At 42.0% G+C, this 23884-nt stretch overlaps 1 protein-coding gene across 1 annotated transcript; it reads left to right on the forward strand.

The window, feature by feature from the left end:
• The first annotated feature begins 833 nt into the window (after positions 1-833).
• Positions 834-20960, forward strand: LOC126481258 (natterin-4-like). The gene is made up of 4 exons (XM_050104878.1): positions 834-1005; positions 14813-15018; positions 20280-20429; positions 20522-20960. The coding sequence occupies exons 1-4, from the start codon at positions 999-1001 to the stop codon at positions 20603-20605; spliced, it is 447 nt and encodes a 148-aa protein (XP_049960835.1). The 5' UTR covers positions 834-998; the 3' UTR covers positions 20606-20960.
• The last annotated feature ends 2924 nt before the right edge of the window (positions 20961-23884 follow it).

Genomic DNA, 23884 nt, shown 5'->3' on the forward strand with positions numbered 1-23884 from the left:
CGGCTTGGGCAGCACGTTTTCCCGTTACGAGCGTTCGCAACACACGCGTGGCTTTGTAATTCCAGCTCGGCCTGCATTTCCTCGTTTATGGAGCTCCCTTCGTGATGTTTAGGTGCTGCCGGGTTCGCGAGCGTGATATTCAGTTCCGCAGGTACTTTACCAGCGGTCGTTCACTGACATCATAATGCAATCACAGTTCTACAGAACATTGTTCTGACCGCGACTGGCACTTGTAACTCGTTTAGGACATTTCACAGATGCCGTTCGTGATCAAATAAATCAGCGTAACCTGCATGCGTGGCTCAGTGGCTACCTTTACGTACAGGCATTCATTTCCCGCGGTGTTTCCAACCCTTGCACGTCAAGAAAGTACATTATTTCTGTGGTTTGGTTGCTGACAGTTGTTTCGCACGTGCCTTTTGATACGACTGACCTGACCTAACGTGGCGTAACTGAACGGCTGCCACGGTCTTGAACAGTTTTGCGCGACAGTGCGTACAGAGGCGCTTTGAACACCGGTAAACAAGAGAGGCTTGCGCACCCGCGGCCTGAGTCAGCGCCGCGCCCCTGTTTCGTTAGATTGCAGCACCGGCCGAGCTGATGGCTGGGGGTGGGGGGCGGCGCGGCTTGTTTACGCCCGCCCAGCAGGACGCTGGGATCCGCGGCCGTGGGACGACAACACGTCCGGTCCCAACAGCCGCCGCCTGGCTTTCCCCGTCCCGCCGCGTCACCGCCCCCCCCCCCCCCCCCCCCCTCTCCGACCCGGCAGTGCTTGCGCCTCCTGTTCGATAGCGCGACTCTGACGTCACCGTCCGCACAGGCCGCGCTGCCAGCCACAGAACAGGCTGGCCTCAGTCGCAGCTGAGAGGCGCTACGAGTCGGTGTGCCGAGTTACAGAGCTACGCAAGGCAGCGCCGTGCGTGCGCCGCGGCCAGCGTGTCCTTGGGCGGGAGGCTAAGCTGCACTGCACTGCACTACGCGACACTTAACGCAGCGGAATGGTCGGTAAGTGGGTCTCGACACACGCCCTTTCGTCTTCTAAGAATTCCGGAGTTTGTGTGCGGTGCAACCTCTTTGGTCGGGTTAGGGCACTGTCGGCTGAGGCAGATCGTTATCGTCTGGCAAGAGTCCAACAGCGCAGTAGTAGAAAACCGTAAAACAGACCTCGAAAGACAATGCGGTTTTTTGTACGTTCTTCCAGTATCTTAGGATTTTGAGAACTAGTTTATTGATGACGAATGGACCTCGTGTTGTGATTAGTCAGCTGTGCAACAACACGTGACCCGAAGTCAGTTTCTACGCTGGAGCGCATGCGCGAGTGGGCCTCGCAGCTGCTACGTTTGAATCTGGTCAGGAGCGGCGCGTGACCTATTTCCAGCAGTTGGTAGCACTGTGTAGATTTGATTAAGGCGTGAAGGCAAGAGCGCAGTAATCCGTGGATCGCAGTGCTGTCGAAACACGTGTGGTTCTCTGATTTTACGCTGTCTGAGCCCTAATTTACTTTGATGTGTTCAGCAGCTTTGCTCGGAATAATGATGTCACAACAAAATGTCTTGTTTTTTGCTAGCGTGGTTCTAAATGCCTACTTCAGACATCTACGTGAGGCGTGTGATGCAATCGTTGTTCGGCGGAGATGAAATAGCCACGTGTTTCTGAACTGGTTGCTCTTCCTGACAACTCCATTGTGCTTCTTGGAAAACTTATCTAACAGATTACTGTAGGACAAATTGGCTCCCTGGTCAGGCTCCTGTCCAGATAGTGTGTTATGTCCCTACAGCTGTTGCTGCACGTTAGATTTTTTTCCAGTTATACAACCGCTTCGAATTTGAACTAGAGTAACGCTCTATATTCAGTTCCCAAGGAATGGTAAACACACTTCATGCGCCAGATAACTTCCATTATAGCGCGCTACCTCCCCCTGTTTTCCCTTCACTAACCGTTATGAAAGCCACAAAGTGACCTAGATGTTCCAGAAGAGCAGTACACACAACAGAAACTAAATTAAGCATCATTATTGACAACATACTAGTAAGCAAAGAGTTCGTTTCCACGAGGTCAGGCTACTGTAAATAACGCTAAGAACAGCATTTAGGAAAATGGCGACAGCGTAGTATGTGGTTCATACTGCAACAGCGTCATATTGTTAGGCGGAATGTGTACGGAAGTATTTTTTGGATTCATCTCGTAAGTGGAACTCGTGATATTGCGCAATCCGTGCTTCATATTAACAAACGCCTTCCTCTTTGGTTTTCGTTGAATTCTGACATTTCGTGTTCATATTGTTGTTGTGATCGTATACCAGCCCGTGATTATGTGCGCATTTACTGTATGGCCTTCTCATGAAATTTCGATCCCCGAATTTCTCTTCAGTGCGAAAATATTTTGTTGCGCCCATCTGCTTAGGGGCAAGTAATCCTACTGACATATCAGAGCTCGTAAAGGAAGATCTGTGTGTGTGTTTCCCGCGCGCAGTAAGAGTATGGGACGGTAGGTAGAGTTGCTTGAAGGTGGTTCGGTGAACTCCCTGCCAGGCACTTAAATGTATATAGATCTATGTAAATGACGTTACACATGAAAGCTGCTTCTGCGAAGATGGTTCTTCAGCTACAGAGTTCTTCTTTAACCCATGACGTCATCGAAATTGCGTACAAACCTCTATCGATACCTAAATTTCTTCAAAGTTATATTTCGTATCCACATTCCTTGGCTCTGTCAAGGAAACTCACATGTCACCCTTAGACCTTGGGCTACGCTTCGGCCACAATCTACAGTCCAGAAACTAATATACAAGAAATTTTTTCTGTTCTCTCTGAAGTCTGTCACATGCTGGTATCAGTGGACTCAATTTACCGGCGACTGCGGCCTCTGTCCCAACGTGTATTGCGTTCGTATGAAGTGGATGTTTGAAAGGACCCGGCGGCAAGTCGACGGACCCAACCAAGTCAGTTCCTGAGTCTTACTTAAGGATACAGGGTACTTTTTTGGATCAATATTATGTAAAAATCAGCACCCGTTTCTTTCAGGCACTGTTCATAATAATGTATGTTTTACAGACTTTTTTGTTGGTATCAGGTAATGCAGCACACTTTCTAAACAAATCAGAAGTATTTTGAATATTATTGCACCTGCTTAAGGTTATTTAAAAAATTAAAAAGAAATTGATGCAATTATTTTTTCCAAAATGCTTTCTGAAATTGAGGTACCATTCAATGCAATGTTATACATTTGAAGGAGACAAAAGTTTTGCCAGATATGCAGGACATGATGGCTGGGGTACTAGACCTATTTAATTCCACCTATTATATATATTACAAGAATAAGAAATATCACATCTTACATTTTAATTTCTATAAGTTTTCCTAATAAGTTATTTTTTCTATAGTTTAGTTCATTCTGCCATAAAGCTTAAGTCCATTAGATAAAAACGAACTATTGCAAGTTGCAGAAAAAAATTAGAGCAAAGCTTCATGAACTTCAGGAAATATTTTTACCTGAATTCTGAAAAATACAACTTGCAGGAAATTGCGAATTTAGAGGTGAGTCCAATTAAACTGTACCTCAGAACATTCTTGAAGCATAGTCTTCAAGCTCCCTCTTGGCATTCCTTTTAGTATGTCTCGCTTCTTTGGTAACTTGAAGAGCAAATCTTTCAGCTCCATGCACCTGTTGTCTCCTATACAAGCAATTGATCCTCCATATTAGAGCCACATTTTATGCCTGAATTTCTCAGGACTTCCAACCTTCCTATCACTCCATCGTTGAAACGTATCACTGCATCTAGTACACAAACTTTAATGTATTTAGTCCCGCAAAAATATTCTTGGGCAATCTTTCCCATATGCAGTGGTTGAAACTTTCATTTGTATTCCGAGTGCCCCTATGAAGACGTTCACTAAACAAAACAGGGTCACTCAGGTCTCTAAAAATTGGTTTTATTTCATTCATAACAGGCTCAGGAAGAGATTGCTTATGATGGCATATTTGACCATTTTTGCTTTTTGGTAACCACACCAAGAATCTGCTCCATTAGGGCAAAATCCGTTAACGGGGTGGTCATCTGTGGACAACTTATGAAAATAGGTGGCCCATACAGCTTTTCTCATTGCTGTAACATCATTCAGAGGTGCAGTTCGTCTAAGGGCCAGTGCATAACAACTCTGAAAGAGATCTATCCCAATTTGTCAGTCTACCTCAGCCTGAGATTTTCCATCAGATAGCAACTTTCCTTTAATTTCTCGTCGTAGCTTCGTCAGTCTAGCACCCATCCTCTTTTGCACATGTTCACAACACTCCAGCTTTGTTACCAAGGTATCACCATAAACAATGATCTTATTAATTTTATTGAAAGCTTTAGTCTCCTAGGTACTTCGTATATCTAACGTTATAAACGGGCAGCGACCTCTTCAAATATTTTTAGAGCTCCATTACACTTCATACCTCCACTGTAACCATAATTCTTCGAACACTGATGTTCATTATGTCCTTCAGTGCTACCATGGCAGGTGTGGCAGTACTTAGATAAGCACTCAACATCAGCAACTTTTCCATTCTCCAGAGAAGTTGCGCTTACAACACGATTCATGGAACAACGTTTGAACAGCCTTTTTTTCCCTTTTCCTATTGCACGCATTGCATACACTAATTTCAAATTCATATCGTATGAATTGTGCACAATGTTTGAAGTCATTTTCGAGGTATATTTATTGCAGGATCTACACAGAAAAACTAATTTTGACGCTAAACCATTCCTGCTTCTGGGATTACGGAAGTGTCAGATGCCACCCGTCCTTGACCCACGACGTCATCAATATGGTGGAAATAGCTGTTCTAAGCGTCTCAAATATGGCGCCTGTGATGTCACTACATACACACGGCAGCAACACGAAAATACGTAAATACAATATCTCCCTCAAAACATAGTCAAACTAACGGGGCAGCCGCGGGAAATTGGCGGTTTTAGGGAGAGGAAAAGCTAAGTGTAACGAAAAATACACCACGATCCCAAAACACACACAATGACGAACAAGAAGAAAAACATTTACAAAATCTACAGGAATCGGACACTTACCTTCACCTATATAGGTCAACCGCAGCTGACGATATCAAAACACCAACGCCTGCAGCAAAAACTACGAAAATTGGAATCATTTCCCTTGACCACAGCTGACGATACCAAAACACCAATACCTACATATAAAGCTACGAAAATTGGAATCGGTCGTTTCCCTTGCCCTATATAGGTGAACCATAAGTATTGACACGAAAAACACCTACAATTACGAAAAACAAAACCAAAACACCCCAAAAATTCCAAAGTCAAACATCTCTATGTAAATTAACACATTAAATACACAAAACATTATAGCTCGGAAAAGTAGACCCAAAAACACTTACCACCAAATTTCGGCGCTGCAAAGTAGGTCGGTCATCTAAAACACTCTCTCTCTCTCTCTCTCTCTCTCTCTCTCTCTCTCTCTCTCTCTCTCTCTCTCTCTTTGACGCCATCAAACACAACCAACTCATAAACTCCGCGCCGAAATGACGTCACACACAACACCCTTACGTCATGGGTCAAAGCAGACGCCTGGAATCGGACGCTTCCGTTATTTCGACAGCCTACACAATCACATTGTTTACATTACGCCTCTTCCTTTATCAAAGATGCCAACATCAACAACAAATCCACTACAAACAGCGTCATTTTTAACACACAAATTTGTACCCTGTATCCTTAATAGTACAAATTCATTGCCTCTCTTACAGGCGCTTATGTTACTGGCTGTTCGTCTCTGTTGCGAAGTATGAGGCTGATGGTTTATCAGTTCAGCTGACAAATGTTCTCATAGTTGGACGTTCGAAGACTTCGGGGGTTAAATCCTGAGAGTCGGTCAACTTTGCCGCGCGGGCGACCCTAGGAAGAATTCCTCGACCATTATTGCTCAGCAACGTATGCCCGAAGCCGTGTGGAATGAATTACCGTCGTCATATTTGGGATAGGTGCAGAAATGAGTCTGAATCTTTCGCCTACTGTTAATTGGTGTCGTCCCCCAACCTAACCGACGCAGACCTGTAGGAAACGATCGATGTAATGCGAGCAGGTGCGGCGTTGAAAAGACAGCGTGTTACGCGTTTGTAACACAGGTAAATGGTGAGGAGCATGCCACTAATGGGGTTGGGCATTACGTTCCAGGCCTGGTTAGAATCTCTGGTTCATACAAATCAGCGAACCCAGCGCAACAGGTATGACGTCTTGGGCAGGCGGGGAGGGTGGGGGGACTGGCGTGACCTTGGCCTCTTCCAGGACTCGTACCGTGAAGGATGCCGCTAACGAAGGGAGAGAGCGCTTGCGAAATTGCGAAATCCTGCGATAGAAAGAATACCAACTAGCGAAGCACATTCTGCTTAAGAACCTGGATAGACGAGGTTACAGCGCCTTACATTATGACTCGAGAAATTATCCGAAGCCAGAGGAGGCATCCTAGAACGCACATGTTGCAAGCATTTCCCGTATGTGTACGTAAGATGCTCTGCCGTGCATATGAACTCTTGAAATTGCTGCGTTCCTGCATATGTTTCCGCTTACTGATTTGAAATATTATCAAGGAACTGTAGCAACAATATTTGCTTAAACTCGCTGCAGAAACAGTTGAAGAAACGAAGCATCTCGCATAAACAATTTCGTCGCTTGTGTCAGACTGCATTATGTCTCTGCACCCTGTCGGCGCAACGTTAAATAATAGCTAAGCCTTCAAGTCGGTGCAGTGAGGTCAGGAAGGAACTCCTTCGTGTAGCAGTTATCAGAAGCGCATTTAACAGATATGTGTGAATAACTGAAACAAGCGTCGGTTCACGATCGTAAAAAAGAAAGTTAGTGTCCATCCTCAAATCAGCGTTTTGATTGCAAAGGCCTTGCTGTGCTCTTGTGAGCAATCCACTGACCTTGATATTCAATGAATGGCTGTTTGATGCTGAGTAGTACAGCTTTGTAACTTAGGGCCGACGTTTTGATACCTTGGAAATCTTAACTTGTTAGAGTAATGTATTGTGTAAGTGAGAGCAATTGAAAGCAATATACGAAACAGTAAAGCCAAGTCGCGTTAGCTGTTTCGGTACGTTTATAGCTTGATGAGCTTTGGCGCAAATCTTGCCAACTGGGACACTTAAGATAATCGAAGGGCACTGGCTTTGGTGTGAGAGCATCAGAGGACAGCTGGCAGAAGCCATTACACAGATTTCACTGAGAAATATGTGACAAATGTTATACGCAATACTTTCAAAGTACTGCAAGAGGCATTCCCAAAGATGCTGTGGCCTTCTATATGAAAGACATACAGAACAGAAATCGCCAATTTTGAGTGATACGCTACATAGCTTGTGAATGGCTGTACGCTTTGTAAGTGCAGTGAAAGTCGTCTTACGATGAAACCAACAACACATCACGTAATTAAAACCTCCATAGATTCTTTGAAGTGTACTACTGAATAGGGGTGCAACGTACAGTGAAATCTCTAGATGTTCAGTCTGTTAATATCTGGCGTCTGTCAAGGAACTTTATCACGCTTCTGTACAGAAAAATTGGTATCAACTTTATCAGAAGTCTAAGATACCTGAAGTTGACCCATTTCGTCAACCAAACAATTTTTTTGAAGGAGGGCATCTCTGTCGAGCAGGAGATTACTGTTCAGTGTAATTTAGGTATGTGGCACAATGAATCATTTATGACAAAATGACTAGCTCCGGCTGCGACCTTCAGACCGTAATACACATGCGGTGATATTAAGTCCCACCACTGAGGAAGTCACCGACTACAGTAGCCTCCGCGGTGGCTGCACTGAATCACAGCACGTGTTTCCGTCTGAGGACGGCAGGTCCCGGCAGAAACGGGCCCTTTCGTTAGAAATGATTGTATTTGCGCCGCATAATTACTTTAGACATTTTTCTTTGTACAAAAGAAGTGCTTCTTGTAAGTTAAATACACGCAGACGCCTTATTACCACGGGATAAATCTGAGTTTAAGAGTGTACATTATAGAACCCGACCTTGCTTGTGATGGACAGTGTGCAATGCCTCGGAGCGAACAAAGCTTTTTCTGGAGGGGGAGGGGGGCGGCTGCTCTCTGCAATGGATATAAGCAAGGAAAGTTCAATAGAATGGTGCAATGAACTTCTGTGATTTGTATTACTGTTGTCTGTGGGGGTAAAGAAAAAGTGAAGTTCGCTTTCTGCAGTTCACCTCGTTCCCTACGAAAAGTTTGTCATTCGGCACTGTTTGGCGGTACGGTATTTCAGTTCCTTTAAACTGCAATGATTCATTTCCCATTGACTGGTTTCTTATTGTAGCATGATAAAATATGTAACCCTTCTGTAGTAGCAGCTTCCAGTTGGCTTTCCGACTCAATTAACGCAATCCCAACACCAACCTCCAGGCGGTATGTTTTAAACATCAGTGCGTGCAATGCTTGACAATAAGCAGTCGCGGCTGCTAAAAAAGACGAGTGCGGAACACGCCTAACGTAAAGACTCGTCCGACTAGAGGTTGTCTTTCGGAGTCTCGAAGGTATGCAAATGAGCCAGTGTCACGTAACAGCTGCAGGCCTAACTTACGCAAGCAAACGCCAGTTGCGACGCCATCTTCGTCGCGGCCACGTGTCCCACGATGTAAGTAAAATCAATCGCAAATTGCAGCTAAAACGTTTACGAAACTAGCGAAGCTAGCCTCGTTTCGAGAGCAGTACACAGTAAGACAACGTAGTATGTAGGATACGGTATACTGTTTGACTAAATACGGAGCAGCTGAACCTGTCAAACGTATGTCATTGTTGAAAAGATAAATTCTCCCAGAAAAGAAGAGGAAAGAAGTTAAAAGATGGTAGGATTTCATAAACTTGCGCAGAATGAGATAAACACGCATCGGCATAGATCTGAAATCTACAGAGCATTTGAAGCGCGCAAGAACAGCAACAATCCCGCCACTCGTATTTTTATGTCCTGCCTTTGAATCGGAGGCGTTCCCAGAAATAGATGTTAAATGTCGTTTCAGTATTGATCCTGAAGTAATCGTTCAGTGATGTTGCAAGCCCTTGAGCGAGTGTCTTAATGTGAGAACCCATTTTTCGTTTTCCCAACCATTCTTTACCTCCACCCAACGTTTCCTCGCATTGCTGCCCGACCGACCTTTCCGCCATCGTCCATATCGAAGCCACTAAATGACGCTTGTAAGGTTTCATGCAGGGTTAGATTGTGTGGAGGCAAATGGGATTTGCGCGTGCCGGCACAAAGCACCCCATCACGGACGCTTGTCAATCCCTCGGCCAGGTGAGTGTGGTGACCACTTCAGAGCTGCATGGCAAGAGTCCTGCTGTGCTTGCCGCAGTCGTGAAGCTTGCAGGCTGTGACGCAATATCCCGCTGCTCGGTACGCACCGCACCGCACTACCACCTGAGGTCATGCGGTGTCGAAACGTCTACAGAAAGTCTAGCAGAGCGACGAAACGCGTGCTGGCGCTAGTTGAGGTGAGCCAAACGGCTATTTCAAAGCATTAGATATCGCGCTTAGGGTGTTTTACTTAGTTATTTACGACATTCATACTTTTAATACCGTACTCGGCAGACGGGGGTGCTGTTAAATAACTAACAAGGGAACCTCCCCATCGCACCCCCCTCAGATTTAGTTATAAGTTGGCACAGTGGATAGGCCTTGAAAAACTGAACACAGATCAATTGAGAAAACAGGAAGAAGTTGTGTGGAACTGTGAAAAAATAAGCAAAATATACAAACTGAGTAGTTCAATGGAAGATAGGCAACATTAAGGACGATGGGAACGCAGGAGCGCCGTGGTCTCGTGGTAACGTGAGCAGCTGCAAAACGAAAGGTCCTTGGTTCAAATCTTCCATCGAGTGAAATGTTTAATTTTTTATTTTCAGTTTATGTGACAAACTCTTACGTTTTCATCACTTTTTTGGGAGTGATTATCACATCCACAAGAAAACCTAAATCGGGCAAGGTAGAAGAATCTTTTTACCCATTCGCCAAGTGTACAAGTTAGATGGGTCGACAACATATTCCTGTCATGTGACGCACATGCCGTCACCAGTGTCGTATAGAATATATCAGATGTGTTTTCCTGTGGAGGAATCGGTTGGCCTATGACGTTGCGATCAAATGTTTTCTGTTCCCATTGGAGAGGCACGTCCTTTCGTCTACTAATCGCACGGTTTTGCGATGCGGTCGCAAAACACAGACACTAAACTTATTACAGTGAACAGAGATGTCAATGAACGAACGGACAGACAATAACTATGCAAAAATAAAGTAAAATTTTCAGTCGAGGGAAGACTTGAACCTAGGACCTCTCGTTCTGCAGCTGCTAACGCTACCACGGGACCACGGCGCTCCTAAGCTGGCGTTGTCCATTATGTTGCTTATGTCACCCATGGACTACTCAGTTTGTATATTTTGCTTATTTTTTCACAGTTCCACACAACTTCTTCCTGTTTTCTCAATTGATCTGTATTCAGTTTATCAAGGCCTATCCACTGTGCCAACTTATAACTAAATCCGAGGGGGGTGCGATGGGGAGGTTCGCTTGTAGGTAGGTGGAATCTATAAGTTTCGAATGTTGGCTGAATCGTGCTAATTAACGAATTAGCTTCCTAACTGCTCACTAAATTTTAACTGATGTTTGTAGTATTATCGGTGTTTCATGTTACATGTGTGTAGATTATCGGTAGCAATTAGAAATTAAATAGCGAAATTGCTACAGAAGTTACATGAAATTTGGCCCCAAAATATGCGAAATGTTAGATACGCGCTTTCGCATGTGCGAACTAATACCTAAGCTGAATATTGTAGGCGAAGTTCTTCACTTAATTACTGATGCTCTTCACTTAATGAAGTGTAGGGCCACGAAATACACGAAAATGAACTTAACATGATAGATTCGTTTACTCCGGTGCAAGATACTCCATTTGAGATAATTGAGAGCATGGTAACACATTTTTATTTGAGGTTTGAAAAACAGCTAGGTTGCAGCAAAATTTCTTCGGCTACCGACAGGGTCTTAATAGTTTTTAGTGTATCAGTAATTAACTCCAGCCCTTAAGAACGTTGAGGGTCTCGTACAAGTAACATTATTTATAACGTTTTTAAAACGGACAAACACCTACAAAACAGACTGGTTTCGCCTTGTGTTAAACCCATCCTCAGATTTTGGAACCCCTAACGTGATACCACGATCGTACAGTGTACACAAGCACAGTGTTTCAGTAATGTCAGTGTGAAGTTAGGAATCTTTATAGCGCTAGGAGAAATTATTTTGCACTTGTTGGTTCATTTTAAAGCATGATTTATAAAAAAATTCTTAATTTTTTTTGTCTTTGTATGTGTGATACTTTTCACGTTTTGGTGGCATTACAACAGACATCTTGTAAATTTCGGCTTTATTTCAGTTTCTCTTCATGTGAGTCAACAAATGTCTTGCCTCCTACGTATCTACCGTATCGTGAAAAGACAAGATGAAAAATTTGAGGCAATCGAAGTCTAACGGAGGCTAATCAATAATTTTTCTTAACGCGGGACATTCGCGACTGGAATAGGAGAAGGTGGAAATAGCAGTGTTACACTAAGTACCCTCCGCCACACACCACACAAGAAAGTGAGTTAGTGTTGCATTGTTATCCGCTTTTGAGCTGTGTTGAAAGTGTGACGTCTCACCGGGAATTTAATTCCAAATAAACTGTGTGGAATCCCCTGACGGCCTTCGGTTTTTCCGTAGTGGTACGAACACATGTTTAATTCTAGTATGTCAGCTGCGGCCTAACGGACTCCGGGACACAGTTACCTGTACTGATTGACCATAACTCGCAGAGAGAAACAAATGTGACTGAAAAGTAACTGTCGTAGATAAATGACGGCTATACTAACCTACCGACGATTATTTCCATAGTGGCAGGAATTCCTTACGGTCACTCTACGTAGTTAGCTAGCACGACACCAGAGTATACACTTCCCAAACAGGAGGCGCGTAGTCTGACACTTCCATGAGCACCTTACAGACGGTCACTCGCTGTGTGCTGCTCATTTATCCGTAGTGCGCACTTCAGTACACACATGCCGCCACACACTATTGGTTATTACAGTAACTGCAACTTCTCAGTAACCATTTACTTCTGTCACACATTTTTCGCCGTGCCTGCGCTGTAGACGACGAGTGATGCTCATCGCGCCGGTGCCGGCAGGTGGTTACAGCACAGCTTTGGTGATACCACTGTAGGAGGCGAAAGATATACCAGTAGTCTCCCCGCCGAGATAACGAGGACTCGGTGTGCTTCAATCCTGTGGAGAAGGCGAAAGGTGTCGAGTCGCCCTTGTGCGGCTTAGCTGAGTAAGGCAGGCTCAGGAATCAGCAGGGAACGCCAGCCAGGTGTAGACCACTTGGTTTCAATACAACGCGGAAACTATGTAACTTATCACTGTTGTAAGGATATATAGAATGAAAGTTACTCAAAACACCCCAGATCTCATTAATTCATACCATTTTGTTGTTCAGATTCCCGAGAAAATTTGTTAGCGAAAGTAGTTTCTTATTTGAAGTAGTTTCTCCGACACTTCACCAACTATCAAACGTTGTCAGAAGTTTTCCGTTGCCTGTACGAGTGTATGTCGTGGCATTCTGATCTTGATATTTCTGATAGCCGACATCATTTTCTGATGTCTTGACAGTAGAGTATAGGACGCAAAAATCTCCAGAACAAGTGTCATATAATAAGCTCTTGCGGTGACATTCAGAAACGGGAACCTCAGCTCGTTAACTGTAAAAACAAGATCAATTAAAGGGACGTTACGGTGAGGTGGGAGTTGGAGGGCGACGTGCGTCGCCGCTGGGCGTGGAACGTTGTGATCATCAGCCACAGTGTTGGTTGCATCGAAAGAGTCACGAAGTTCTCGAAGCTCGCAGGAGAGAAAGCATATACCTTACAATGTTTCGATAAATAGACGATTTTCTTATTTTTGGGAGTAAGATGGCGTAGAATTGTAGCAATGACACCCTCGCAGTTTGATCTTCCATCTCGCTTCGGACACCGCTGCCACTGTGAAGTGGCTCCGCAGTCTATGTATACGTGGTGGACTATTTTAATCGATAATGGGAAATAAGTCGGGGTGGACATGATGTACACCAAATTTTTTACCTCGGAGTTATAGGTGGAAAACACGGTCGCGCTCTGCAACTAATGGCCGCGATCTTGAACGTGACCAAGACGATTTGGAAGTTAGTGATTTTTTTTTAAATTGTAGTGATTTTTAAAGTAGGAACCCTAATATTTGATTAAAGATCTGAAAACAACGGCAAATTTCACGTATAAAAGAATTTAGTCATGGCTAACTCAACGAAGAGCAAATAAACGTTTTTTGTTCTATTGGGGATTAACCTAGAATAGGATAGACGAGAGGGATACAGCATAGGACAATGTTAAAGTGGAGGGGGTATTGTGAGGAACGAGAGGCGAGGGAACTAATTCAACCAGTTCTTAATCAATAATCTAAGTTTTATTTAAGTTTGTTCTGTCTTGCAAATGTCCCAATAACACTTATACGCTGTGATATATTTACTTTCGCTAATAAACACGCTAATTAAAAGTTCAAATTTCTGCTTGCTCTTTCCAAATCCGACGTCATAAATAGTGGTTTCCATAAAACATAAGACACCGTCGATAGATATCTGTAAAATCATGGTTATTGGTAATGAAAGGTGACCACTTACGCCCTTGCCAATCTCCATCTAACATAGTATTTTGCTGTTGTTATGGACTTCAGTCCTGAGACTGGTTTGATGCAGCTCTCCATGCTACTCTATCCTGTGCAAGCTGCTTCGTCTCCCAGTACGTACTGCAGCCTACATACTTCTGAATCTGCTTAGTGTATTCATCTCTTGGTATCCCTCTACGATTTTTACCCTCCACTCTGCCCTGCAATACTAAACTGGTGATCCCTTGATGCCTCAGAACATGCCCTACCAACCGATCCCTCCTTCTAGTCAAGTTGTGCCACAAACTTCTCTTCAATCCTATTCAATACCTCCTCATTACTTATGTGATCTACCCATCTAATCTTCAGCATTCTTCTGTAGCACCACATTTCGAAAGCTTCTACTCTCTTCTTGTCCGAACTATTCATCGTCCATGTTTCACTTCTATACATGGCTAGACTCCGTACAAATACTCTCAGAAACGACTTCCTCACACCTAATCCTATACTCGATGTTTACAAATTTCTCTTACTCAGAAATGCTTTCCTTGCCATTGCCAGTCTACATTTTGCTGTATCCCCCCCTCTATTCAGTTAACCCGTATAGAACCCTTTTTTATAGATCCAAAACTGTATTTGCAGTTTTCGACCTTGGCTAAACCTTGTCGTGACCTTAAATACTGTATCATTTTATATGTAAAATTTGCCCCTCTTTTCAGATGTTGAATAAAATATTACGGCTCCCATTTTAAAAAATCACTTTAAGGTCGCGTATAGTAGCAATGCCTGACACTATTTGTCACCGACAACGACCTACGACCTGCTGCAGCTCATATCTATCCTTACTTATTCCCCGTTACGGGTTAAGACGGTCCACAGTGTGTATTACCGCATTAGCATAATATTAGTTTACTTCGTAAGAAGTCGTCGGAAGTAGATAACGTGGCATTATTATCCTGTGGTAACTGGTGGCATTGCATGCCAGGGTGCACGTAGAGAACACAGTATGCAGCACTCCGTACGAATGAAGGCCCAGTGTGACGTGAGGGCGCGCGGGCGCGGTGTTGCAGTGGCGACGAGCTACTACTGGCAGGAGGCGAGCTACGGCGAGGTGCCGGCGCGGGCGGTGCGCGCGGGCACCGACAAGGACGGCGGGCCGCTGTACGTGGGGCGCGCGCCGCACGCCGGGGACCTGCTGCCCGCCAAGGTGGCGCCCACGCACCAGGGCGCCTTCGTCTCCTGGAACTGCCTCGAGCACTCCAAGTTCCACTACGAGGTGCGTCCACACTCCACTAACGAGGGGGACGCGCGTTTGACAGGTTGCACGTGTGTAAGACCTAAAGTGAAAGGCTACTACGTTATTGATGAACATCCCTCCAGTTTTGAGAAACCTGCCCCTCAAGTTAATGACCCGCCATAGACTCTAAATTAACAGGATTGATAAATACTTGAAAACTGAGCACTAATCATGTATGGGGCTGCAGAACCATATTTTCGTAGCAGCTGGGCACATAAACAGCATTCATAAGTTACTTTCCTCAATTTATAGGAAAATATGCATTTGTGTGACCTCACGTCCTAATGGAAAATGCTCAGTTTTAATGATAAATAGATCACCTTAATTTACTTCAGGGGTTGTTTTCTTCAAAAAAAGCAGAAGGCAGGCATTAACCCATAGTACCTTAATCCTTTATTTTAGATCTTACACACACAACTTGCCAAATGTGAATGAATTGGTTGGCTGTGTCAGTGGCCTTCTCGAAAAGATGGTAGAATTAAAGGAAATCTAAACAGCATTTAAATGGGCTTATCAAAAAGCTTATCTAAGGACAGTTACTCTGTCACTCTAACTCCATATTAAAAGTACAGGAGTACCAGAGATGAGATTCCCGTAGCAGCTCAGACAGCATAATGGAGTGTGCAAAGCGAGTGCAGAAGAGGAAGAAGTGAGCTATTTTCTGCATATATGAGCCTATTGCAGCGTTAGATGCAGTAAAACGACTCACACTCCAGAGAAAGATCACAGTTGGCAGTGAGGAGCACAATCAATTCCCATACTTTGCTTTCACAAATCTGAAGAAGCTTAAATAAGTAGGACTTTGTGTAGAAAGATCTATCACAACCAGACATCACTATAGTCAATTATGCCTGTGAGTAATATACCACTGAACTGCACCACAAAGAAGTCACATAAAATTGGCACATCCAGAATTCAGCTGCAGTCACTTTCAATTACATCTGCAGTGAGGTAGGCGAAATCAGCAGGGCATCACTTGCCGTATTAAAAGTGCGGAGAAGAATTTGACACTAAGACAGCCGCACCACGCTCGTGTGCCAGCGACAGGCGGTGTGCGGTGGACGTTCCACTGGGCCAGTTACTGGACCTGGGTTACAGATTAGACCTCCCAGTGTAACAGACAATTCTGTCTGCTGCCAGTCAGGTTCTACAGCTGTCAGACATGTAGGGTACTGAGATGTTGCAGTGGGTGGCTCAATCAAACATCGGAAAACATCTCGTGACTGTCAACATAAGAGTGCAAAATTAAGATAAGAGTGTGAGTCTGGGAAAGATTGTGGTCATGACAGATACTGTAGAGTTGTGCTAATTGTGTAATGCACCATGATGCTGTACAAAGTCGAATAAGTATCACTTCTAAAACAAAAGAGTGAAACTGTGAAGGTGTCCATGAAATAATTCACCAGCAGACATGACTGTACACAATACCAGAGTGCTGCAAACGATACCAGACCCATTCTTGTCTTTCCAGATTCATTTAAAGGCAGAGCTGTTGTGCTGTGTAACAGAACATGATGCAGTAAAGATAAAATACATAAAAGCAACAGAAGAGTAATTCATGTTTAACAGGTACACACAAGCTGGTATTTCTCTCAATCCCAAACATTTATTAAGATAATGTAGCAATATGTAATTCACTTCTGGTTGTCCTAGACTTGCTAGTCATATTCCTGAGAGAACTGCCTTTCAGTCAGAATTTTTTGTAAAGTTGAATGAACCTGAGGAAGGGGAAGAAAGAAGTACTAGTCACACAAATTTCACTGGAAGAGGTCTGCGAAGTTTGAAAGTAGGAGTTGAGGTACTGGCACAAGTAAAGCTGTGCGGAGGGGTCAAATGTCCTGCTTTGGTAGCAGAGTTGGTGAGCACTTGCCCATAAAAATGAAAGATCCCAAATTTGAGTCTCTGGCACACAGTTTTATTGACCCTTCAGTCACTCTCTACAGTGCTCAACTGAGAGTTTAATGAAGCTAGTGCATTGGGGTGTTCACTACTTTGCTTGACAGTTAACAAAAATTATCATTGGAGGAAAGAAGTAAAAGCAAGGTGTACATCATTTGCAAAAGAAACCAGAAGCAAAGCCAACCAACTGTGCTCTTTTTAAATGTGTATTGCAAAAAGAACATAAAATTTCACAGCCGGCTGCTGTGGCAGAGTGGTTCTAGGCGTTTCAGTCCGGAACTGCGTGACCGCTACAGTTGCAGGTTCGAATCCTGCCTCGGGCACGGATGTGTTTGATGTCGTTAAGTTAGTTATGTTTAAGTAGTTGTAAGTTCTAAGGGACTGGTGACCTCAGATGTTAAGTCCCATAGTGCTCAGTGCTGTTAAAATTTCACAGCACATTATCAACATTAGTGAAGCCCCAACCATGAAAATCTTGTGTAGCATCCTTGCCAGAAGTATTTTTTTATATTCTTGTAATTTTGCAGAAAGCTGTTGAGGACGATGTCATACAATATAAAGTAAGTCTTTGGAGAGTATTGAAAAAAAAAGCTGTGTTCTTCACTATATTCAATAAGAAGACCTGTGATGCAGTTCTCTGTGCTGATTTGTTCTGTGCAAGCCTATTCAACTGTAACTTCTCCAGCTTACAGCCATTTGAATGTGACTTCTGTAGTAGAGCCGAGCGTCAGTCTCCCTCTAAAATTTTTATCCCCGTCCTTTCTGCATTAGGTACCTGAGTCAGACTATGCCACAAATTTCATTCTGTGGTTAGATGGAGTAGCTCTTCAGTCATCAGTCAAATTGCCAATTTGATCTTCAGTATTCAGTAGCAGCACATTACCGAGTTTTGTATCATTGTTTTCTGAACTGCTTTTGTCCTCATTTAACTTCTGTAGCAGGATACAATGAAGAAAAGTTCTTTCAGGAAGAACTATAATTCAAACTTATATTATACAATAAGTTCCTCACGTTCAGAAGTGCTTCTCTTGATACGGTCAGTCTGCATCTACCTAACAGTCATCAGTAAGAGCAAAACTCTTCTTCTACCTAATGTCATATTTTGCAATCTAATTCCCTCAGTACGGCCAAATTTAATTACACTATTTTCTGTTACTATCTATTCAACTACTCTTAAAAAATTTTCCCCTGTCCCTGGCAGAGTTAAGGGGTCATCAGAAATCTGAATTTTTTTCATCTCCCTTAAACTTGCTTCACTTTCCATATTTCTCCTCTTTTCTATACAGTTTACTCAATAACAGATTAACATGAGGTTGAGGTTACAATATTGCATTCTTGTTCCCTGCCCTCTTTGGTTTATGTATATTCATGTAATTCCTGCCATCTTCAGAATTTAAAGGATTGTATTCCAGTCAACATCGTTAATATTCTCCAAACCCACAGATGCTAAGAAAGTAGGTTTGCCTCTTTAACTTATCTTTAAGATAAGTCATAGCATTGTTTCACATATTTTTACATTTCTCCAGAACTCAAACTGATCTTCCATGAGATAAACATCTTCCACTTTTCCATTCGTCAATAAGTAACGTATTTTGCAAATGAATATTAAACTGATAGTTTAATACTTAACACCTGCCTTCTTTGGAAAAGGAACTACTACATTTTTGTTGAATTTAATGGTATTTCATGTGTCTTACCATGTGGAATACTCTGGTGATGGCTGGCTGTTGCCAAGATAACAATGTTGAGGGTGTTTCATCAACTCAGAGATGTGTTTACACTTCCACATATACTCAGGTATTCTGCAAGCTACAACACAGTGCATGGCAGAGGATACCCAGTACAACTAACAGTTATTTCATTTCCTGTTCCATTCACAAATACAGCAAGGGAAAAACTGTCTATATGCTTCCACGAGTCCTAATTTCTAGTATCTTGTGTTAATGGCCCTTTGCTGAAATGTGTATTTGTCTGCAGCAGTCACTGCTGTCACCTTCACATGCCAATTCACTAATTTTCTCAAGAGTTTCTTGAAAAGTAGGGAAGTATTGTCGTAAAGTTGCTTTTTGTTCAAATCTACTGGTTACACCCAGCAACCTCCCTCAGAACTGCTTTGATGTCTTCCACTAAATCAACTTGTTACAGATCCCAAACAGTAATGTCCTATATGTTATCTGCTTTACAGATGAACACACATTCCTAAGATTCTCTCAATAAATAAGTAGACCATTAGCCAGCCTTACCACAAGCCTCACATGCATGTTAAATTTCGTATTGCTTTGCAGCATTATGCCCAGATATTTAAATAATGTAAATGTGTCAAGCAAGACACTCCATCCAAACATTATGGGTTTCTTTTTCGTACCCATCTGCTTTGACTTAAATTTTTCTGCATATAGAGCTAGCTGTCATTCATCACACAAACTGAAAATTTTGTCTTATCTTACTTCATCCTATATTCACTCAACATACACTTTCCCATACATCATCAGCAAACAACCATAGATTGCTGCCCACTTTGTCTGCCAGATCATTTATATATACCGAAAATAGTAGTGGCTATAATACACTTCCCTGGTGCACATAACATCTTCATGTTCTGTAAAATTCTTCTTGCAGTATCATATCTCCCATCTTATTTTCATTTACTTGTTATCTCTCACATTTTCAGCATATACTTCATACATTTTGATCTACTTGGAGATCTCGGTGAGGTCAACTGGGAGTCGACAAATAACACACGGACATTAACTCGGGCAGAAACCAGATCTTTAATTTTAAGAACAGAGTTAACATGCTAACAAGTGGTTGGTCAACCGTATGACAACAGGTTGGTGGAGGCTGGAGCAACAGAGTAACGAACTTAATTTACTGTTCTAAAGTTTGACGTAAGTTAAAGAGTGTTTCTTTTATAAGCCATATTATTTTCACTCTATATCTGACATTGTTAACAAAGAAAAAAGTTGATCTGCCTATGATTCAGAATAAGAAGATAATTTTCATGTAAATTTGAGCTAGTCTTGTAGAGAAGAGCCCTGGTCTCCATTGGCATTCTTCTTCCCTCTACATTTTGTATTCCATATTCAATGGTTCCAGTCAAAGCTTACCAAAATGTTACAGACATGAAGACAGCACAGTAGAATGTTTAAACATCATTAGTAAAGTGTTCAATAAAACTGAATGCAGTAGTAGTAACAAATTTTCGTCATTGTGTAATGGTTTTTTTTTTTAGGACTTTAAACCTCTTGCGTACCAAATGAGATTTGGGTACACAATCCATAGGAAATACATTGTTTAGTCACAAACAGACAGGAGAATTGAAATAAGTCATACTTTGCCAGGTGCTGGTGCTGGGAGCAGGTGTTGCAGAATGGGTGCCGTCCAGTAACGGTGAGGTTCCCGACGGGGCTGTCCCTGTGGGACATACGACGGATGGTGAGACCCTCTATGTAGCAAGGGTCCAGCATGATGGCACAACAACACCAGGAAAGGTGAGGTTTCACCACTGTCAGAGAACTGAGAAATGGTGCAATCCAGTTCTCCCCTGATCAGGTGTCTGAAGTAATGTCTGTTTATTTTTCAGGTTCACCAGTCGCATTCAGTCTGCTACATTCCTTATGGAGGAAGAGAGATTGCTTATAGTCATTATGAGGTTCTTGTCATCTAGGCCTGTCCATGTTGACAGATAACTTGCAGGAGAAAGATTTCTCAGGTACAAGATTTTCTGTTTTAAGAAAACTCAATTTGCCAGTGTGTGTGTAGTTAATGACATTGAGAGCACGGACAGAAGTAAATTATCCTTAACACTTGGAAAAACGATCTTGAATCGTGGCATTGTTATTTATTTTTTGTATACTTTGAATTTTAATAATACAGTATTGTTAAACACTAAACCTTTCTAATAAATACTACCTTACAGCAGGCTGTGTTCATGATTGCATGTGAATCTTTGTTTTATAAAGATTGTCATTGATTATGTAAAATTGTATAATGTTAAATAAAGACAAAAATGGCCTAACGAAGTTTCCTATCCTTCAATTTATTAAACAATTGTGCGTCAGTTTGTGTCCTGAAGTGAGGTGTTAAACATAACAGAATTTATGTCCTAACTGAAGTTTTTCTGGAATTGAAATATTAACATTTTAACTGCATTTCAGAAAAATGTTAGTTTCCATAGTTATCACACTAGTGCAAATAGGATGACTTTCAAACATTCAAACAAGTGAGTGTTACCTATCAGTACATTAACCAGAATATTTATACAAAAATCATCAGATGCTTGTCTACTTCTTTTTAAAGCTGTTCAGTTAGACTGCTTACAGTCAATATTTTTAAAACTTTACAAAAGTAACTGTCTTAATTAGTTCTGCCTGTAGTCTTTCAGTGGGAAGCAAATGGGTAGTACTGAGACTAAATGAATTCATTTGTACCTATTTTGACTCTGGAATCAATTCTCTGGCTCATATTGTGAAGTAAATACTAGATTCTTTAAGAGTCTTTTGTTCCTGGATTTCAGTTACACTCAGAATATTTGTTAAAATAAATAAATGTTAAATGGCCATTGGTTCACATTTCATTCTCATCACCTTTATGAAAATAAAATTACTTGACAGTAAGACTTACCTAAGTCAGAAACTACAGTAAAGATTCTTCAGTGTGATCTGCTTAGCACAAACCCATTACATAGTATGCCAAAACTTATCAATTAAAGGATGCTCTTATATTGCTGGACTATTCTATAATCTTTTGTGAAGTAACCACTGTTAAGGTTTGTATTAACCTTGAAATACTTGATTGTGCGATTGCCAGTGAAAGCAAACTTAAAATGAAGTTTATTGCACTGTTTTCGTACTTCAGTTTGCAACTGCCAATTGCTTTAACTTCAGGATTACTTAACACAAATTAAGTTCCTACACATTCATTGTTAATCCCTGACATGATGCCAGCATTAAAATGTACAAGACCATTATCAAATATCTTTCCCAAGACATTTTATAAAATTTTTGAATGTACTGGGTTACTTTCGTCACTCTTTATAAAATGTATTTAGATCCTATCATTTATGAAAGATGTGTTAAAGAACTTAGACAGTCTAATACCGACCTTAGGAAAGTGTTATCACTGGCCTGGAACTAAAGTTACAAGTTAAGAGGCCTTATATGGAAAGTGCATATTCATCAGAAAATAACAAGTCACATTCACAGGAGAACTTGAAAAATCTGAGGCTATCAATGAAAATGAGGTAATATACACCATTTTAGTTTATGTAGATTACTCATAATGTTCATGTTTGCCAAAAGTTAGATTAAGTCTAGTTAGGTCCTGGCCAGCTGATGTTTATCTTAAAATCCACAGTCACACCTGGAAGGAGAGGGGTATATTTAGGGTGTTCTTTTTTTGCTGTTGTTTGTATAGTTACCACAGAAAAAGTTTGTAGCAACTGCTTTCATAAAATTTGCTTTCCTTAGTATGGAAACAGTAAGAAGGAAATGACTTGACAGAGCTGTCACTTGCTGCTACATTGTTGCCAAATCTGCTGCTGGCTGCTACTTATAGGTTACATGGTGGGTCATTTCGCAAATGCTGTTAATGTGTACTGTTGAGCAATGTGCCAAGCAGTGTCATGGAAGGTATTACAAAAATGGGAGATACTATGTTGACACTGATTGTAAGTGCAATGACTTAACTGTGATAGACAACAGGTATCGTAGTCCTGAATTTACACTCATGTTGTAACCTAATCACAACCTCGTGATGCACAATGTTGCCTAGAAAATGATCACCAATTTGCAGCAGAACTAAAATCACAGTTGCTTTGTTCACGGTGTTTCAGGCTACACAGGATGCACTTTGTTGCAAATTATAGGTGACAAAACAGCTTCCAAATGAAACAAGGATAACAAAAGTAAGAGCAAATAAAAAGTCAATGTAATGACAATGGCATGACAAGCATTGGAAGTAAGTTACATTTGAACGAATTAACTAAATGAAATGATCAAAATCTTCTGCTTAGACTTTGAAAAGTAAAAGCTGTCACTGCAGTAAAGTTCAAACCTTCAAGCTGCCACACACCAGGAAATGTTAACCACCACATTTTGCCATTACACTACAAAAGGCTGTTGTATTTATGGCTTGCCCAGTCATAACAAGTGGCAGCCTTAAAAAATGTCTTCACACAGTGTCATGCATAGCTTACCTAATGTAAGCCACTGTCTGTGGTTATAACAAGTTCATAAATGATGCTGGATCACATCTTGCATAGAAGGCTCCAGTAGTGTTTTCGTTAGGGCTGTGTATGAAATGTGTATTTCATTAGCATACACTCACCTGTGATGAACTACAAAATAAAAGGATTCAAAGACAAAGCCGGACAAAGAATTGAAAGAACTGTTTCAGCAGTCTAGCACTGTGGAACGGTTCAGGCATGATATCGAGTGCTCTGTTCGAAGGAAACCAGCCACATTGTGCGAAGTGTCAACTAATGTATAATTTTAATCAGATTATACTACAGGGCATCATACATTAACAGTAAATTATCAGTGAGAGCACATTTGTGCTATCTGTGCTACAGCATCTATATTCTGAATGAGTATCGGAAGGAGATTTCCGAAGACAGTGAGTGTTCAGTTGCTGGCAGCTGACCTTCAGTAGAACTAGAGATCTGGAAATTTCATTAGCTTTCTCAGCAGCTAAGATTTTGGAATGCTTGAAATACATCACTTCTGTCTCTGTGCTGTTCATTTTTGGAACACTACCTACGACCAGTGTAGAGACAGAAGTTATGAGACTTTCTGCAGGACCTGACCATCTTTTTGCAGGACTGTGCTCAAGCACGTACAGTGCAAGCTGTTACTGATTTGTTTGACTGATGGGGCTGCTAAGTGCTATACCACCTACTGCACTCCCCTGACTTAAGCCCTCGTAAGTTCAACTCGATTTCTAAACT

Source organism: Schistocerca serialis, chromosome 5 (assembly GCF_023864345.2).
Source record: "Schistocerca serialis cubense isolate TAMUIC-IGC-003099 chromosome 5, iqSchSeri2.2, whole genome shotgun sequence".
NCBI lineage: Eukaryota > Metazoa > Arthropoda > Insecta > Orthoptera > Acrididae > Schistocerca > Schistocerca serialis.

What these genes read in the sequence shown, in the direction of transcription:
- LOC126481258 (XM_050104878.1), top strand. An exon ending in ACTCCAAGTTCCACTACGAG is followed by an intron (nt 15,019 to 20,279) that starts GTGCGTCCACAC and finishes ATACTTTGCCAG; the next exon opens with GTGCTGGTGCTGGGAGCAGG. An exon ending in GCACAACAACACCAGGAAAG is followed by an intron (nt 20,430 to 20,521) that starts GTGAGGTTTCAC and finishes TTTATTTTTCAG; the next exon opens with GTTCACCAGTCGCATTCAGT.